This window comes from Hippocampus guttulatus, chromosome 2, assembly GCF_054856545.1.
Source record: "Hippocampus guttulatus isolate MCC_2025c chromosome 2, RoL_Hgut_1.0, whole genome shotgun sequence".
NCBI classification, from domain to species: domain Eukaryota; kingdom Metazoa; phylum Chordata; class Actinopteri; order Syngnathiformes; family Syngnathidae; genus Hippocampus; species Hippocampus guttulatus.
The window spans coordinates 19,492,514-19,511,314 of NC_141262.1; the positions used below are offsets into that span (position 1 = coordinate 19,492,514).

At 42.6% G+C, this 18,801-nt stretch overlaps 1 protein-coding gene across 16 annotated transcripts in view; it reads right to left on the minus strand.

Annotated features, from left to right (window-relative positions):
- Nucleotides 1-16,769, minus strand: part of map7d3 (MAP7 domain containing 3) — a 32,494-nt gene extending 15,725 nt beyond the window's left edge. For 3 of the 16 annotated variants that reach the window (XM_086100956.1, XM_086100938.1, XM_086100928.1), the window contains exons 1-9: nucleotides 16,592-16,769; nucleotides 8,382-8,480; nucleotides 8,027-8,107; nucleotides 6,444-6,607; nucleotides 6,223-6,334; nucleotides 4,555-4,638; nucleotides 3,592-3,696; nucleotides 2,294-2,386; nucleotides 1,701-1,799 (exon numbers count right to left, since the gene is read on the minus strand). In XM_086100956.1, coding sequence (XP_085957082.1) covers nucleotides 1,701-1,799; nucleotides 2,294-2,386; nucleotides 3,592-3,696; nucleotides 4,555-4,638; nucleotides 6,223-6,334; nucleotides 6,444-6,607; nucleotides 8,027-8,107; nucleotides 8,382-8,480; nucleotides 16,592-16,637 — 883 coding nt within the window. In that variant the 5' untranslated portion in view covers nucleotides 16,638-16,769. Of the gene's footprint in view, nucleotides 1-1,700; nucleotides 1,800-2,293; nucleotides 2,387-3,591; nucleotides 3,697-4,554; nucleotides 4,639-6,222; nucleotides 6,335-6,443; nucleotides 6,608-8,026; nucleotides 8,108-8,381; nucleotides 8,481-15,785; nucleotides 15,871-16,591 lie in introns of all 16 variants that reach the window. The other 13 variants (XM_086100986.1, XM_086100980.1, XM_086101021.1 and 10 more) reach the window with 9 other exon arrangements.
- Nucleotides 16,770-18,801: the final 2,032 nt, after the last annotated feature.

The following is an 18,801-nucleotide window of genomic DNA, read 5'->3' on the forward strand; positions in this document are numbered from 1 at the left end:
ACTGCAGGCTACTGTGAAAACGGTTGTAGGGTGCCCATCAAGTTAATAATTTACTGTGGCAGACACTGAAATGTGATCAATTGAATCCAATTGTTGCTGCCAGTGACATATTTATTCGTTGAGCACGTTTTTCAACAGGTAGGCGTGCAACAAGGTCTCACCCAGCCAGCCTGTGTAATTTAAGTTTGTCAACCGCTGTATGACAATCACTATTAGATCCCTGTAGATTGTAGTGTACGCTTTGGATTTGAAGTCAGCACCGCTCTCGAGTAAAAATAAAGATTGGCATTGTGTCTCGACTTTTCATGTCAATTAGTATCTGTCACCAATTGTGCTACGAAAGTAGAAATCACAGTAGGGTGAAAGAGTTTGAAGATTTTAGCTTAATTGTCCGAATGTGCTCGCTGCTCATGTAGCGGATCTGTATGTCTCAGTGGCAGGGATGTGCTTCGAACAAAATTTGGCGTTGACGGCGGCCGTCCCTTGCGGAAATATAATCGCCGATGGGCCGTGGCAGTCCCGTGACAAAAATAATTGTCGACATGGGGGGCGGTTGGGAGGTGTGGCCGCGATGCCCAGGACCAGCCCAGAAACACACCGGACATTCGGGAAAATATGTTTATTTTCCCAAATTTCCCGATGGCCACCCTGCCCCTGCTCGGTGAAATTTCTTACTAAACTGACATTTGCTAATGTCAGATGCAATTTACATTTTAAGTGCTAGCAAGTTGCTACTACGCATCAAGGTATTAAGAGGCTAAAAGAACGGTGACGAGGGCTGGAGTAGCACTCAGTAGAGCACAGATCAGTGCCAAGGTTGAGCAATCCTATTTTAGATCAAGCTCCAAATTGTACATCCTGTGTGTACCTGGATTAACGTACACAATTATACATGCCCAACACCATTCAACAAGTTATTGATATGACGCCCATTCCCTAATCCAAATCATATATTGAGCAATCCTGCTAAGAAATAAATGGATGGAGAGAGATTTATCATGGAGAGCGCAACGGGACCCCTCAATGGGAGCTGCAGAGACGGAAGGACAAAGAAAAGCTTTGCTGATTAATACACAGACTGCACACTGGCACTCTTCAAGGGATTTGGGTGCGCTTGTGGGTGCTACGATGGGATGGCACTGATGTACAAGCAAAGCATCTTAATTCCAGCTAGGAAGACGTCATCTGTAGTGGGGGAAGAACACAATCTACACTTTGTGACCAAACAAAAACAATACATGGTGTTAGTGAGAACATACAACAAGACCATTGCTGGAGTCGACGATTGTGAAAACGACGAGGAGACGTGACCGTTAGTTGCCAGTGTGTGCAGCAGAAAAGGATCTGGTTAAAAGTGCAAGCATGTCATGTCAAATGCAAATCTGACAGGAGCGTGTCGAAAACATGAGCAGTTGGCCAAAAAATGTTATTCAGCATTGTGCGTGAGTGTGAGTTTTGGGGAAGGGGAGTGAGATTCCTTCAAGCCAAATATAATGTAGGCCCGATGAAACCACCAGATAATTTACCTTTCCTTAACTGAGATAAATGAAGTGATATCCCCACAAAATCTCTTTTAGATTCAGAATCAGCAAGCTGTTAACATCAGAGCATCATGCCTGTTATTTATAAAAATAAATAAATGAAAATAGCCAGATGGAAGCATGAAAAAAGTGATCGACTGATTGCTCCATGCTAGCCACCTTGATTTTCTGCTGTCCCCTTAGCAGCCTTGGCAGGGGTCTGTGCTCTGCCCACACTTACTCGTGTGAGGGACGAGCTCCTCTTCTTCATGGAAGCACCTACGGCCATGAGAGCAGGGTCACGGCCAACGAGACACAGGGAGAGAGTCAAAAAGAACAGCCCCGCAAAGAGTGTTTCCAATGGGTCATGTGCAGTTTTGGACTGCGTATGAGTCAGCAAGCGTCATGGCAGCTGATGTTGAACTGGTGATCATCAAAAATGAGACGTGAGCGGAGGCACACATAGGCGCCATTGTAAGCGCCTCTTGGACCTCAGACACTGGGGAGGTTTCTTAGCCTTTCAAAGCTGAACTGAAAACAAATAATTACGCTTCTGTAATTAGCATAATTTTGCAAATCCATTTTTTTATGTTATATGACTTAACGCTTGTCAGAAAAAAATGGGGGGGGGGGGTTATGTCGTGCTTGAGGGGAAAAAAAAATCCAATGGATTTAATTCATCTGAAATTGATCAAATCCCAGTGACAGGGGAACTTGAATGGAACAGTGATAAGTCGAGAAATGTAGTGTTGCACGGTACGGCGTCTATGCACCTGTCGGCCCCGCCTGCAGCTTTTTGCCTTCCTCATTTGCAGCACCGTCTTTACGAGGCAAACGGTTACAAGATGCACTCCTGGATTTAAAACCTAAGGGACAATGACGACAACACTCATTGGGGAATTTAACACCATGTTACCGAATGAATGGTACTCGAGTCCAATCACGTGTTGGGACATCAAGGAAAAGTCAAGTCATCAAGTGAAACAATTATCTCGTTGTCAAGAAGCTCTACAGTCGGCCTAAGTAAGGTCGCGTGCAAATGCTAGGATAAGGCAACACGTGGGGGTCAGAGGTCATGCGAGGCCGCTAGGCCGATGGGTTGGTCACGGTTTCAAATCACCAATCGGATTTCAGGACGTGATCAAAAAAATGCTCTTTCATGTAGAATTTTTCTTAAGCAGACATAATTACGTTTGACCTGCAAACATGTGCTGTATGTCACACATACAGCACATTTGACAAAGTTGTATCTAATCCAATCCAAAAAATAGATCTGCTTAAAGTTTCCAGTGGCTGGAATATGACCCATTGGGCTTTTCCATGTTGCGGCAATGAGACGCTCTAAAGTGGACAGGCCAGAGCAAAGCCCCTGTCCACACCCTGGTTGTCACATCAGACTTTTTACTTGTTCAATTTTTTTCCTCAAAGACGTGCACCCTCGTGGCAGACAATGAGGCCCTCTAATTCACTTTACAGGGTCTTGAATGATATTTAAAATGCAACAACAGTTTTTCATTTTAGGAATGTACAAAAATGAATAGTTTGTCAACTTTTTGAGGAAAATGAACACCGCAGACAAATACAACAGTAACTGTTTGAAATCTGAATTACTATGCCACGAAAATCCTAATAACAAATGTGTAGCTACGGCAGAAAACGTTAATCATATGACTAGTCATGACATCTACTTGCCAGAGGATGAGCAGCATTGTGTTTGTTTACAGACTAGATAGATGGCAGTTAGACTGCGTGTCCCCTTCCTCATATGTTCTGGTTAGGAACTCTAATCATCACCCCAGCATGTTAAACAATCGCCTGTTCATTTGATTCTAATCATTTTTGGAAAGTCCGTTATGCACAGTCAAAAAGAAAATTTGTGGCAAGCCTTTGGCAGCCACATCAAATGACGTGGATGGCCAAATATGGCCCGTCGGCCTCGAGTTTGACACAGCTGTAAAACATAAGACAGCATGAAAGTACTGCTGGGAGGAGAGGAGGTTAGATACAAGGGTGGGGGGAGCAGAGGAGGGGAGAGAGAGAGAGGAGAAAGGGGTCATAAGAGGGGACTTACTTTTGTCGGGAGATTTGACAAGGGTAGCAGAGGACGAGGACAGGCGTTTGTTGATGCTAGTTTCTGATGGCTGTTTGAGGTTGATGCTGGATGTGGAGCGCTTGTCTACGAGGCAGGGGGACGAAGGACAAACAAGGGAGGGATTACACTACAGGGAGCTCAAAAGGGAGATTCACACAGTGGAGGGCTCTTATGGATGAAAAAGGTGCTAAAATAAGGATCATTTTTCAACACAACTTTCATATAACACCACTGGCTACCATATTCGGAACACCTACGCAAGCTAATGAGCTCCAGTACAGACCTGTATCGACAAAAATCTGCCTTTCGAAAGATAATGTTCAGCGCTGATTGACGCTGTGAGAGAGGCATTAGTTTGGCAATTAGGTTCATTTTTGCAAGTGCGGTTTTGCATCCAGAGAGGCATTTCGAATATTTTGTTGACCTTATTATCATCGCAAAGGCAGACTTTTAGCTACAGGTCGTGAATCTCATGAGATTGTTTCCATCTGTATGACCCAGAAGAAATTTTCAAATGCACTACTGACATACTAGACAAAGGAATGTGTTGCCATTTCATGCTAAAAAATGTTTTGTTTTGTTTTGTTTGCAACAACCAACAATGAGCTTTCATGTCATGCAGTGAAATTAGTAGAGCAGACCAAGTAGCCACATCATGACCAGATCTGGATCCAATGTGACATTATTAGTTTTGTCCTGCATTTCACCGGGCTTCCATGCAAAGTAGCCCTGATGACCGAGCCCTGCCCAAAAGTGTGAGTGAGTCCAAGACCAAATGTAACACTCCCTGAAAGTACAAAATACACTGACAAGAAGAGGTTTCCTCTATTTAACCGTTGGTGTTAGACTGCAGAAGATTGTGTGAGGAACCCAAGTGTCCAGAGCACCAACATGTGCCCGCATGCTGCGGATTTAGACTGGCGGGCAAATTGCAAACAAAACCTTGTTGGTTCCTTGGTGGCTTTTCTGGTGAGGCAGGAGAGATTACTATAGCTACTGGAGAAGAGGCACTGGCATCTGAGTCTCCTGTGGGGAAAGAAAGCTCTCAGAGAGGGGGCTGGGGGAAATAGAGCACATGAGGCAGTGGTGATCTCACTTCCCGGCACAGTGAGATGAAGGTGATGCGTGGCTGGCAGCCATCAAGCCCACCCCCACAGTGTTTAAAGTCACAATATGAGAGCCCCATGTCAACAATAGAGGAATTCCGTTTTCAAAGATCTTGCTTTTACTCACAGCAATAAAGGGATGATAGGTCGTCCAATTTTAGGGCGACCTAAATTTTTGAATACACCCGTCCCAACTGTTTAGTGTTTCAGCACTTTAAGCACAACTTCCACAACGGGGATCTGTTCAACAAATTTCCGGTGTCACAAATATGAATGGGCCTTTTCCTTTCATGGTTCAATTACAAATTATATTTTCAGTCCGCTTCATCATGTTGTTCACATTTTTCTCATCATGAGACCAAGACATCAAAAAAAAAAGAAAAAAATCAACAGTAACTTACCACAACAAGGCTTTAAAACAGATGTTCTCATAGGAAAAGGGCCACTGAGCTTTCAGTGTCAAAGAGTGTCATCAGCAGGTTGCAACAGAGATACAGAGAGACTGAAAGAGTTACTGAAAGGGATAAAAGACATTTGAACAGCTCAAACACGTGTGTGACTTTGCTATTCAGCTCCTTGTTAATGAACAGCAAGTTGAGTAAAAAGTGCTGAAACATTCGACTCCTGGACATGTGCGTTCAAAAAGCTTCGAGAAGGTCAAATGAAGTTGACATTGAAAGGTTCTTGTGCATTATAGGTTCATCCTGAAATTTCCCCCTAAGGCCCAACATCCGTCACGTTTTGTGCGTATGAGCATAAAAGACAGAGAATCAAGCCAGAGTTGGGCACCACCCATAAAGCATCTAATTTGTAAATTTGAGCTTACCAAAACAATTTCATTACATTGTTGGAACATTTAAAGTCACACCTGAGTGTTTCTTGATTCAGAGTCCGATTTACTTAAGCTTCGTGCATGCAAAACGGACACAAAAAGATGCAGAAGCTGATCTACTAACCAGGCACAGCAAGGATTGCATCTGCCTCATGGGCAAAATTTGTATGCAGTACCCAAAACGAATTGCAGGGGCTGAATTTGTATCTTACATCGTATCTGAAAGAAAGGTAGTCACGCCATGCAATCTTTACAACATATCTTCTATTCAGCAATGCAATTTTGGAGCGTCTAAAATGATCTAAGGGCTGTCTTGGAGCCAGGCACAAGGAGTTATGCCATTTAAAACGCTTTTCAAATCTGCACTTTGGTGTGTCCGGGTCACTTCAGTGCACTGTGACAATTGGTACTGGCTCCTCCCTGAGCACATTTCTGGGTATCTTGTCCCATATTTTAAACACAATTTTGATGGGCGCACCTGTTGATCCAATCGCCACACGGTGAGTTCAAAATTATTGGAGCGATCAAATTATTTTCTCGAACTCACTACTCTCTTTGCCTCTTCCACAAACACTGCCAATTCAATCACTTCCAACTTCATTTTGCGCTTACAGTGCATAAATGCAATCGACAATGTTTTAATGGCCCAAAACAAAACAAATCAGCCATTACCTGCTCGTCCATCCGAGTCTGTTGACAATCCTCCCCAGGACCATCTCTTCTGTCTCTGGTCAGCTCGTTGGCTTCGCTCTAGTGTTCGTCTCATCACTGCCTCATAATGCTCCTGCCGCATACAAAAAAAAAAAAAAACATAAATAAAAAGAAGAGATCTTGTCTGTTTGCTCATTGATAAGTGCAACATGCCAAGGACGTCGGGCTCCTCCGTTAGCTACCTTCTCCTCTTCCTGTTTCTGCTTTCTCTTCTCCTCCACAGCCTGACGCTTCTGCTCCTCTTTCCTGCGCTGTTCCGCGGCCTTCTTGTGACGCTCCTCCTGCTGACGCTCCACTTGCATCTTGGCCTTGCGCTCGCGCTCCATGATCTGAGACTCACGCAATGCTGATGAAAAAGACAGACAGAGTAGGTCATTTTAATTTTCCAATTTAAAAAAAATATATACGTAGTTTGTTTTGTCGACACAATATAGACAAACAAATTCAGTCCCACAGTTATGCCACAATTACGTTATACGTTCTGTTCAGCCACTCCAGCATGTAAAGCTGGAGTGCGATTGTGTACAAGTATGCAAAATTTGCCATGGGGATCGAAGTCTCCTCTGGTATGAAAATCAGCATAAACTCTGTGTGTCAGGCGGTTCAGGGTCTGACTTTCATTGTCAAAGCAGCTGCTTGCAAGCATTACATCACTAAAGTGGAGAACTGGATGGACTCTTGAGGAATCGAAAAGTGTTCTGTCGAACAACAAATAGCACTTGTCATGGACAAAAGTGGATTTGGTCAGCCAGTTGCTCTGGCTTGACTGAAGGGGTAAACTGGTTTTCGAAGATTGAAGATTTAACCCCCAGCTTTGGGAAGTACCCTTGAGCACGACAAGGGGTTCATTTGCGAGGATTCAAATATCGAATCACAGTGGCATAATATGGCACCGTCACAGATTATAGTCAATCAAAACGCATGGATGATTCCACCCAGGCGAAAATTCAGATCAGGGTTATAAGCAAGCAAGACACAGCTGCCCAGCATGCGACACCAAACAAAAGAAATATTTACAGGCACCGTACATATATTGTGTTTTACAACAATACTTAACCATATTTGTGATTATTATTATTATTTTTTTAGCACCCTAGGATGAAATACCGAAGCTTGTGGTAAAAATATGCGTGAGCGGAGTACGTACAGAATCAGTTCAATTCAAATGTAGTATTTGCCCTTTTTTCATCATTATTCTCACCCATGTCCTCTTTCTTTCACAATTTGCATCTTCCTTGAAAAAAGAAGTGAAAGTGATATAATGACGTATTGGATGAGGAGCATCAGAAAGCGACACCGGCTCGCACAGTTCACATCGCAAGGAGTTCTTATATGTTAAATTGCCCAATGCGCAGGGTTGAGTGGCCAACTGTCATTTTTTGCAAAGGTGGCGGTCCTCATCAAAATCTGAAGCATTTAAGGCCCGCCACTCACCAAGCAACTTTGTGGTAATCTGCTTCTTTCTTGACAGTCATGCCATGCCATGCTTTCGGTTTTGAAGAGAGTAATCGAGCAAAGTATACTGTATGGGGAGTGCCTACACTCAACACAAAACAGTTTTTTCATTGCAGAGCGTCGGTAGACGTGTGGCGCTCATTCCCTTGGCATGTGACGAGTCTCGTTGGGCTGTGTCCCTCACAATGCAGAGGGCCTAACATTTTGTGGGTCGTGACTAAAAGCCGGCATTTTCCAAGATTATCTTAACAATATTAGCTTTAAGTAAAGGCAAAGCAAAATCAAAGCAAAATCGATTATGTCTCCTTACCTTGTTGCCTGTCTGCCTCCTCTCGTCTCTCCTTTGCTACTCGCAGTCGATCGTCCACTCGAAGCGTGGCGCCGTCAAGGACTGCGAACACGTGCGTCAACATGGTTAAAAAAAAAGATACACAGATGGATGCTGCAGCTTACACTGCCATATTACAGTAAGAGCGTTGCACCAATTTGTGAGTGCTGGTGGGGGGGCTATCATTAATGAGCTTGTCAAGTAGTAAGGTGATGACTCAGGGCTACGCTGCAGTAAGCCTTGCAGAGCAGGGGGAGACAATTGGATAGTTTGATAGCAAATGTTTCAGAAACTACGCCAGGCGAAAAAGCCATGTCTGCATTCGGAAGGGGCTTACCTGGCCGACAGCCCTGCGGTTTGGCCGCTGAGTTTGCTGGGGGTGCGGGACTCACGGCCTGGCTGCGCCGCTCCTCGGCTTGGGCCTGCGCAGCTGCAGCTGGACCAGGGAAAGTGCACAATTTGGAGCAGCGATTCCCAACTTTTTGAGTCCCCTTACAGAGGACACACCCACCTCATGATCTTAATACCAGTTAATTGTGACTTTCTTGTTGCCCATTTAAAAAGCTGCCCAATTTAGAGAGAAAGAAAAAAAGTCAGTTACATGACCAAATTCATATTTCAGAGCTCTGAGTTGGTAGATTGATAATGCCACTGATTTCAAACCAAGCGCAAGGACAAATACTTAACATTTCAGTACCGGCCAATACTGACAACTGATACTTGATAGTGTCTATGAAATACTGTTAAGAATAAAAATAACACAAAATTCTTGAACATGGTGCAATTTGCACTCAAAGCAAGCACTAGTCAGGTCATAAAATGTCATTAAAGACAATTTTAAGATGTTTTTAAATGTAGCCTGTAACAAATGGCATGAGTTATATTGCATTTATATAAAAGGAGGACAAACATAAGACACGAAGAAATAAACCGAGACGAGGAAGAATGATGAATCCATTGGATACTTTACACATAGGATGCTTATATCACCTGTGTGTGCTAAATCCAAAATCCAGTCAGTCAAAAGAAATACAAGACTGCTTATTGACAGCACCACAAGTTTTCATATGTCTCATAATTAGTTATGTACCGTATAAACAACAGGCATTATTTCTCATTATTTGGTTGCCCCACAAGCGATGGCTTGCAGAGCCCAATTTGAGAACCACTAATTGGAGAGGGGAAAATTTTTTAGAAAGGACGTGATTTCAGACAGCAGAGGGATATGAGCATGCACTAGATTTCAAATCAGTTTTCTCTGTCCTTTCTTTTTGCACAGAAACGATGGCTGCGGAGTGATTCACTGGTTTTGGAGCAGAACAATCCAGCTATTCAGCTATCAGACCCAGGCCGCGGCCCAGTCTACACACTGCATTCAACACTTTCTGAGAGCAAGACACCGGATAAAATCGGTGTCTATGCCCGCAAGTTTCAAACCTTGCAAGTGACATCTTGGGTGAAAAATCAGTCATAATTCAAATTGTTCGCAGAGATTTTCCTCACTTAAATTGAAAAACACAATACTCGCACCGGAGAAACGATGACTCGGCGTTCAGTGTCACCTTCCAACTTTACAAACATCACTGTTAAATGTTTGGAAGAGCACTTTCCTATTCAACCAATGGAAAGTGGTGCATAGCAGACGTTGTAGGAAGGAAACGGCACATGATCGAGCTGCATCAGCTTCGTCTTCACTGCATTTCTCGGCGGTGCGCTCTCAGCACTACAGAATTGCTGACAAGTAGGCAAATTACATCTTCTGTCATGTGATATGAAAACGAGGCTGCTTCCAACCCCAATCATTCATTCATTCAGATTCTGCAGCAGCACTGACAATGATGTACTGTGTGCGAATAAGATGAGACTAGTGTCAAGTCATGGTTCTATTTCTTGAGGAAAAAGCACAAGAGACACTCAGCAAAGTGATCGAGCAAGCTCACTGGCAGCTTCTGAGAAAGCAGAGTTCTCCGAATTATCAACCGTTTTGAAGCGGAACTCAATTCCCAAGCGTTCTTGACAGGAATATGTTCTACTTGCCCTCACAAGTCTGAACACGGTATTCTGATTTCTGATGTCGACTGGAAATGACATCACAGTGCCCAAGGGGTCAGCTTGCGAACATCACATGACCAAAACTCAGAAAACGGGGGAGCCATGACGGTGATTAGCTGAGCCCTGATCACTTTGATGTCATTATCTTCACTACTGAAGACGTAGTCCACAAACACAATATGAATCAGAATACAGTTTCTGTAAACATGTTTAACTTAACTTCCCCTTTTTGAACATTTTGACTGATCTTTCAAGACCCACAAAATATTGTGTTCTGTTCCACCTCAAACCATAAAACAAAAAGCAAATACTGAGAAAGCTCTCTTGGTGTCAAAAGAATAATATATTTACAGATATATAGCTAAGAACTGTGCCGTGGGTGACGCCTTTCATGCCACAAACTGTAATCTTTTCTCCCGATTGTGACATGTACGTCATACATACTCCGTTCTGGTGCGTGGTGCCTCAACTTAACCGACTTCCTGTGTTGGCATTTCTCTCCCGCTTGACTGATGTGACGTGCCAAGATTCACCCCCTAATCCTTATCTTTAACTCAAAAGCTGTACAGATCTCAAATCCGATGACATGCAACACCGCCAACGACAAAAATCTGTTAAATCATGACAGTGATTTACAAACCTGAATTTCACAGACGAGCTCGGCGACGCCCGCTTGCATACCTCCCCGTTAAAAAATGTCCTTGACCAATATTTGTCAGTTACAGTAAACTGGATTCCAGGTGGGGAATACACACGTCCACAGCAGTGAATTATTTAAAGCAGGGGTGTCAAACTCATTTTAGTCGCGGGCCAATTTGGAGTTGCGTCTTCCCTCAGAGGGCCGTTATGACGTGAAACCACAAAATTATTACTTGCACACAACAAATTAATAGTTTACTAGTTTTGAAATCAGTCAATTATAATGTTTGTTCAATTATTGTTCATTTGAGAGCAAACTCGGTCACAAAATTATTGGAAAATATCAACTCAACTGTATTTATAGAGCACTTTCGAACAGCCATCAATGTTATTAACATGACAATTTGACATTTCGGTACAGATTTTCGTATGTTGACACACATGGTTTGCTTTCGCGGGCCACATAAAATGACCTGGCGAGCCGGATCTGGCCCCCCGGGCCTTGAGTTTGACACCCCTGACTTAAAAGCTTACGGTAACTCGCCTCATAAATGTTGCAACAACACTATTGAATGGCTCTTTCTCGCAATGCGACACTGTTGAGATCAGTGAAACATGAGGCAAGTACTTGCACATACTGTCCTGTAATTAGGGTATGACCTGTCTCTCAGCATTATCCGTCCCTCTATAGAGAAAAGACAGAATAAAGCAGCCAGCCGCTGTGTGCTGAAGAGACATTTGCAGGGAGAAAACAAGAGCACAGATTCCATAATGACTCACTCAAGATTTTCTTTTCTTCAGAAATACTAGATCAATAAATAGATGCCAAGCACGGCGTTCAACAAGGGCAACTGTTGCCAAGTGACATGCCGAGCGTGGATGAAAAGAGGATGTGGACAAGATGACTCATGGCTCCATTAAGATGAGACAATGGACGAAGCAAGTGCCGGATAATCAATCACCTCATATTTGCAATGTAATAAATACACTAACCACAGTGTACACTTCATGCGGTACATCTGAACAATCCCTGTTAACTCGACGGCATGAGCTATTCCGCCCAAATCTGCCGACAAGCGTCAACATCTAACCTCATCCATAATTTATTCATTCGCCACAACGATAAAAAAGGGGTTTTAATCCCTACCAGAGATGCTAACAGTTAGTTGCTTCTATTATTTATTCCAATTCAACACTCTCACTCACTGACGTCGACATGACTCAGCAGGTCAGTCGTCAGCTTTTTAAGCCACACACACTCAAAGTTAGAGATACTACAATACATTGTGAGGATGGCGACCTCAAATTGACAATAATAATATCTGCACCTCACTTCCATGTTTGGTTTCATACTGCAAATTTGATTTTTATCCCAAAACTCAAATTATCAATGGGATAATTGCTAGACTGTATTGTACCTTAAAAAAATAATAATAATAAATAGCAAGCTGCAACCATTTTCGAATAATTCCCACTATGTGAAGGATATATGGAACCACGCCCTGCTGTTAATAGCAAAGAGCTGCAATTAAAAATAGGTTTGTCAAGTACTTCAACTGCTGATAGCGGCTATACGACAGCGGTAAACGACTACTTTTGTGGAAACGAAGAGTTCCTTGCATTGACCTGAGCAGCTAAATCAACAACAGCATATTAGTGCAGAGACAGTTGCCATGGAGTGAAAAAAACATTCATGTGTTAATTGAAGTGCTCTGATTCGACTGCGGCAGAGGGCGCCTCGAGAGAGCCAGGTGTGCTCAAAGAAATGACAAGGCAATCAGAGACTCCTCTCAGCGCTACATCCCCTGAGGAGATTTGTTCGTATGAACAATCAACAGTGGCCACTGCGCCTAAAATATTTTAAAAGCTGAGCAGGGCTCGAAGCAACGCTCGTTTGTCTGACCACCAATCAGTGCAGGCTAAGTCGGCAGGCTAATTATGGCAAGCGGCAGTGCAGACCTCCGTGGAGGCTTGTCATTAAGTCGAGGAAGAGGAAGCAGGCCAGCCCGCGCAAAACGGCCGCTCCAGTTCGAACGCTAATCAGGCGCTACTTCTCTAAACTGCCGGCAAGATCGGAAAAACGTCCACTTGCAGCATCTCAAACTGAAATACTTCAGGAAGTGCCGACGGCAAACATGAAAAGTCTGCAGCAGTTGTCACACTGTCATATGGCGAGTGACGAGTTTACATGATACATTTTTTTGGCTACTGTATAGACACATTTTGGAATGTTTAATACTGTAATGCCAGTAATTTATTAGCTGCATCAACTACTTTGAAGCAGGTTCTTCTAGATGACGAGAGTTTTACAAAGGCAAAGTGTTTGACAAGCCATTTGAGCATTCATTCAACATGCGACCAGTGCACTTCTTATCCATTAAAGGTTTGCTCTTCGACCACACCAGCAGGACAATTCAGTGCACAACTACAAGAAGTAAGTCTTACCAGCTAAAGTTTTTTTTTCTCCCCACTACTGAATATTTCTGCACACTGGTCGAAGGATTAGGGCTTGCTAGCAGAAAAAACTATTTGCCGTACTAGTGAGGAAAAACTGTGCGCTAGTGAAGTACATATAGAATATCCACCCATCCATCCATTTTCTGAACCGCATCATCCTCACAAGGGTCGCAGGGCTATGATCTGTTAGACAACATTCAAAGTACACACGAGGGATGTCCCACTCATGCTTTCTTTGGGACCCAAGTCTGAGTCATTGTTTTTAAGGATCTGTCGATAGCAAGTACCGGTCCAACGCCTCAGGGATGCATGAAGAGCGCGCATCTGATTTTGCTCAAATTGATATAGAAATACACAAACATCAACGTGTCAATGTTATATGTTGTTATTCACGTATTCATCCATTTTGTGATGCGCTTATCCTCACAAGGGTCGTGGGGCGTGCTGGAGCCTATCCCAGCTGTCTTCGGGGACACCCTGAACCGGTTGCCAGACAATCACAAGGCACACAGAGACGAACAACCATCTGCGCTCACAGTCACACCTAGGGACAATTCAGAGTGTTCCATTAATCTGCCACGCATGATATTGGAACGTGGGGGGAAACCGGAGTACCTGGACAAAACCCATGCAGGCACGGGGACAACATGCAAACTCCACACAGGAAGGCCGCAGCCGGAATCGAACCCTGCACCTCTCTGCACTGTGAGGCTGACACACTGACCACCAGGCTGCCTATATGTTGTCATATATTCCATGAATTTATGATCTAAACTGAACACCCCATTTGTCAACGAGTCTGGATAAAGAATTGTAACCTGAAATGAGGCATTTTGGCTTGCGACATCTCATGGCTGGCTTATTGGCAGGTCCTCAGTGACCACTTGATGCCTGCTCATAGTGCCATGCGCACATGCACGTTTTTAAACACATTGGCAGATCTTCGACAGGATTACTCCAGACCTTGTCATGCAAAGGTGTAAGCCTGGGCTATTTGCAGTGCGTCCTGGCACGCAGACACAACCCTGGGGAGTCTTCCAGATGGACCTCATTCAGTCTTTTATCTGTTATTTGCCATTGACACTAGCCTAACTATATCTATGAGGCTGACTTTGACAGGCAAGTCAAAAATGAAACTATTTATACCTACCGAACCTTGGCTCAAGACACAAAACATAGTTTTAATTTTAAAATTGTTAGGGTGACCTTCCTGACACAGCGCGTGTCAGACCAGTGATGACATAAAAGCACAGGAAGGAATGGGAGCAAAGCGAAAAGAAACAGAACAAATCACAGTGAAATCGAAGGCGCTTGGGACTATGGTGGTTGAGTCCAATTTCAAGAAATACTTCTCATGCTTTTAATAATTTGGCAAGACCTGATAACCTTGCAGTGGTGCCAACCCATCATTTCGACTGGGTAGCTTTTCTCCTTGCCTGCATTCTTGTGGAACTCGCCGTGCGCATGAGCGAGATTCCTGACATTACAGTGTGACCTCGAAGGTCCAACAACGCCTTTAAGCCAGTCAAATTTGTCAGGGGGGAAAACATGCCTTAAATGTTGCACACGTGCAAAGAAGGAGAATATCAACCACAAGGCATCTTTAAAGTGAAAAAAAAAAAAACGAAGTCCAAGTACAGTGGAAAGCCAACTGAAGATGATAACCGGTAGTCATGTGAATGACCGAGCACAATTGATGCTTGATTTCATTATGTAAGGTCTCTCTCTACTCGGGGTTAAACAACGAAAAAAATTCTGCAGCTGACTATAGTATGATGAAATCCAAGTCATGGTTGATGACATTTTTTTTGCAGCAGCAGCAGGACCAGTTTCACACGGAAATATACTTGGATTAAAAACAAGTATCCATTACAAGGGATGGTTTGGGGATTTTCAATATAGTTAGTTTTTTAAAAATTGAGTTTTGTTTTTATTATTTGTTTTAGTCTTCTTCATATCTTGAGTATTTGTGCAAGATAAAAAAAAGTCCACAAAATATTCTGCAATTCTGTTGCATTGAATCATAATCATTGAATGTGCATTTTCTGCAATTTGAAATTATTTCCTTTTTTTTAAAGGAACATTTTAGAGATCAGCACAGCCAAATCATCAATTAATGAAAAAAATAATCAACAAGAAAATTGATTATTTCATATTCATTAGGAGCAACCATACTCATGTTGTAAAATGACTGAACATTTTTTTATAGAGTTGGGATTATAGTGTGTGGTATATTTACAGTTTTAAACTATCAAAAGATATAGTACATTTAAGGGGTGCTAATTACTTGCACTTTCTCGCTGTTTGCAGCGGGTTTACCGCATTTTCATAAAACCACAAATCTGGGCAGGCTCAGATTCCGGTATGAAAGCGCTGGATGGAAAAGTTAAGGGGGGAAACAGGAAGACCATCAGCACTAAATGAGGCTACTTTTTTGCCAGGAGTTACACCCGCCCACATCCACACCGGGTATGCATCAAGCCCTCCTTCCCTCTCTGGTCTCTGAAACACACTGAAAAACTGTCAGCTGCACCCCCTGCCCCCAGTCAAAACAAAATGTGCATTCATGCCTCCGCAAAGACTGAAACCTCACATATGCAGTCAGCAGTCACTCGTGCATCACAAACCCTTGTCAGTTCATCAGCTCTCTATGCTGTCTGCAAGTGTGGCACTGATGCCTGATCGAAAAAAATTCAGGTCAGACATTGTTATGGTAACCCTGCAGACATAAAGGGAGGGGGTTAGGCCAATGTCAACAACATACAATTGCCACCAAAGGGCATGACGAGAAACGGGCATTAGAAAACAATTAGCAAACTGGCAATCAGATGAGATGAAAGTCAAGTCATTAACTTGTTTCAGGGTAAAAATTAAAATGAATAAGTTGTAAAACAGAAGCAAATGAAGTCCAAAAGCACACTTGATATTCAACTCTTAACTCTTCCTGATCATCTAACGCGGCTACGTCGTGGATGCTAAGCGCCAGGAAGTCATTAAATGTTGATTTACTTAATCTCGTTTCAAGTTGAGATCTACTCGTGACACGTTCATGAGAAAGTTCACAAAAAAAAGTCGTCGAACAAACGTCAACCCGGTCTGGCGAAAAATATACCGTTACAACTTCAGCTTAGCATTAGCCGCTAGTGCTATTAAGCGAAGTCGTGAAGTTCCCATTTGGGATGTGACTCCGAAATGTAACCTTGTCACGTTATGTTTACGGCATATAAACGTAAACGTGTACGATTTGACGGTACATTGAGACGGCGAGGGAAGCTAACATTACTAGCCACGAGTGGTGGAGGAGGTGGGGGGTATGCTGACCGCGTTGCAGCCCGTTCAAATCACCGCCAAAAAAAACCCAACTCGCTCGAACAAAATTGCAGTTCAAGATTGTCTTACCCATTTGGCTGCGCAAGCCTTTAAGAGTCACTGTGCCCTCCGCCATTTCTATAAGTTTCCTCCCGTGATTGTTGTTCTTTCTTTCTTTCTTTTCTAGTGCCGGGTCGCGTAACACATCGCGACCGACCGGCAGCGAGCTGGCAGTCAGGCAAGAAGGAAGACAGGCAAGTCGTCAGGCTCGGACCGGACACCAAGGAGACGTGGACGTCAAAGAGCAGCGATTAAATCGAGAGCAACACCATGTCTCGTTTCCGGGGAAACGGATGTCGTAAAAACCGAGATGGGTCATTCTCAACTCTAAATTACCTACTTCTCGAAGTACAACGACAATAACGAATATTAAAATACTGTACAGTGAAGCAGTACGCTTAAGTTTTCTCATAAAAAATGAGGAAGTGGTTTTATTCCTACAAAGGTATATTTAATATTATTGTAAACCAATGTAACGTAATGCAAAGTTTGTCATTAACTTAAATATTGGAAACATTTAAAAAAATAGACTTGAAAAGTCATTAACTTAAATATTGGAAACATTTAAAAAATAGACTTGAAAAATGATTTTTCAATTTTAAAAAATCCATCCAGCCAGCTTCTATACCACTTTTTCTGTTTTAACTCAATAGAATTACTTAGGTTAAAGGTGCACTTTTTATGGTTCAAAAAATTGTGTGCAAATGTATTGTACTGAGGCGGCCCGGTGATCCAGTGGTTAGCGCATTGACCTCACATTGCAGAGAGTCCGGGTTCAATTCCAGCTCCGGCCTTACTGTGTGGAGATTGCATGTTCTCCCCGGGTTTTCTCCGGGTGGGTTTCTGCGATTGGCTGGCAACCGGTTCAGGGTGTCGCCTGCCCAATGATTTTCACAAGAGTTGAGTGCGCTCTCTTGTGGAAATGTAAGCTCAATACATCCCAAACGGCTTTTTTTTTTAAAACAACACCAAAAGATACCATAAGCTTTGCGGCTGCCCGCTCATTTTAAAGTTGGACAGATAGTGAACTTGGACAGATATATTACTCCTTCATTAATTGGTTGTGATAAAAATAAATGTGTGCTTGTGAAAAAAATTCTTAGCTTTCTAAGTGCCAACATACAGTCGCCAAGTAGAAAGCATAAGAAGGCTACACATCCAAATCAAGACAGACGTTTTTCCTAAAAATAATATTTAATAGTATTGGAAGCCACTGTGACACTAGGCGCAGTTTGAACATTAGCTTACCTGAAGGAAAACTGTGTTTACATGATAATTCAATTAAAATATATTGTACATAAAATGTAATGCACCAAACAATTAAATACAACTGAACTGTACTTTGGCAGTGATTTATTTTTTTTATCATTTACCATTACAGCGGAGGTGTCAAACTCATTTCTCAACTGGGGGATCAGGACCTAAAAGTGGGTTGTGGACACATTTTGGGTAGGTCACAGGGAAGGCTCTAGGATTTTTTTTCCTCTCCTCGGGAAAAAGGGAGGCTGGACCAATTCATAATGGGTTCGAGAAAATAATTTATCAATATATTTTAGAATATCAACTAAAAAGCTGGAGGTACTTAACTGGGGCTACGTAGATTTCTGACCCCGCTGACCCGGGTCAGACTGGTCACAATGGTTAGTGTTATGAATGTAAAAAGTCTCTGAAAAGTATACTGTATCATAGCCAACTGCCTTGCATTTGTTTGTTTGTTTTCCTATATATTATGACAATAAGTTGAATTTGATATCTAACATTATGAAAATACGTGATAAGCAAATATTTAAGTATACAACTTTTGTTTAGTTCAAGTTAAGAAGGGAGTGGTGAAAAAAAATAACATCAAATTATTTCAAGTAAAATTGCAATTTCTGATACATATTTTGTACAAAAATGAAATCAACAAATCCAAAAGCCCAAAATCTTGGAGTAGAAACACTAACTGCTGGAGTGGGCCATGATAAAAAGCTGTGGCAGGCTGTGTCTGGCACCCGGGCCACGAGTTTGACACCTGTGCACTAGAGGGCGCCAACCCAATCCTAGTGGTACAGTACCACATTGAGAATTACTTTAGATGAATTATTTCAAAATGAGATGATAAGTCATTTGTACAACATCAAGGTATCAAAAATATAGGTGGTTTGAATTTCATGGATCTATACACATTGAACTAATTCTGCAATTCATAATTCATTAATAGGTCCAGTATTCTCAGGCTTATTTATAAAGTACTAATT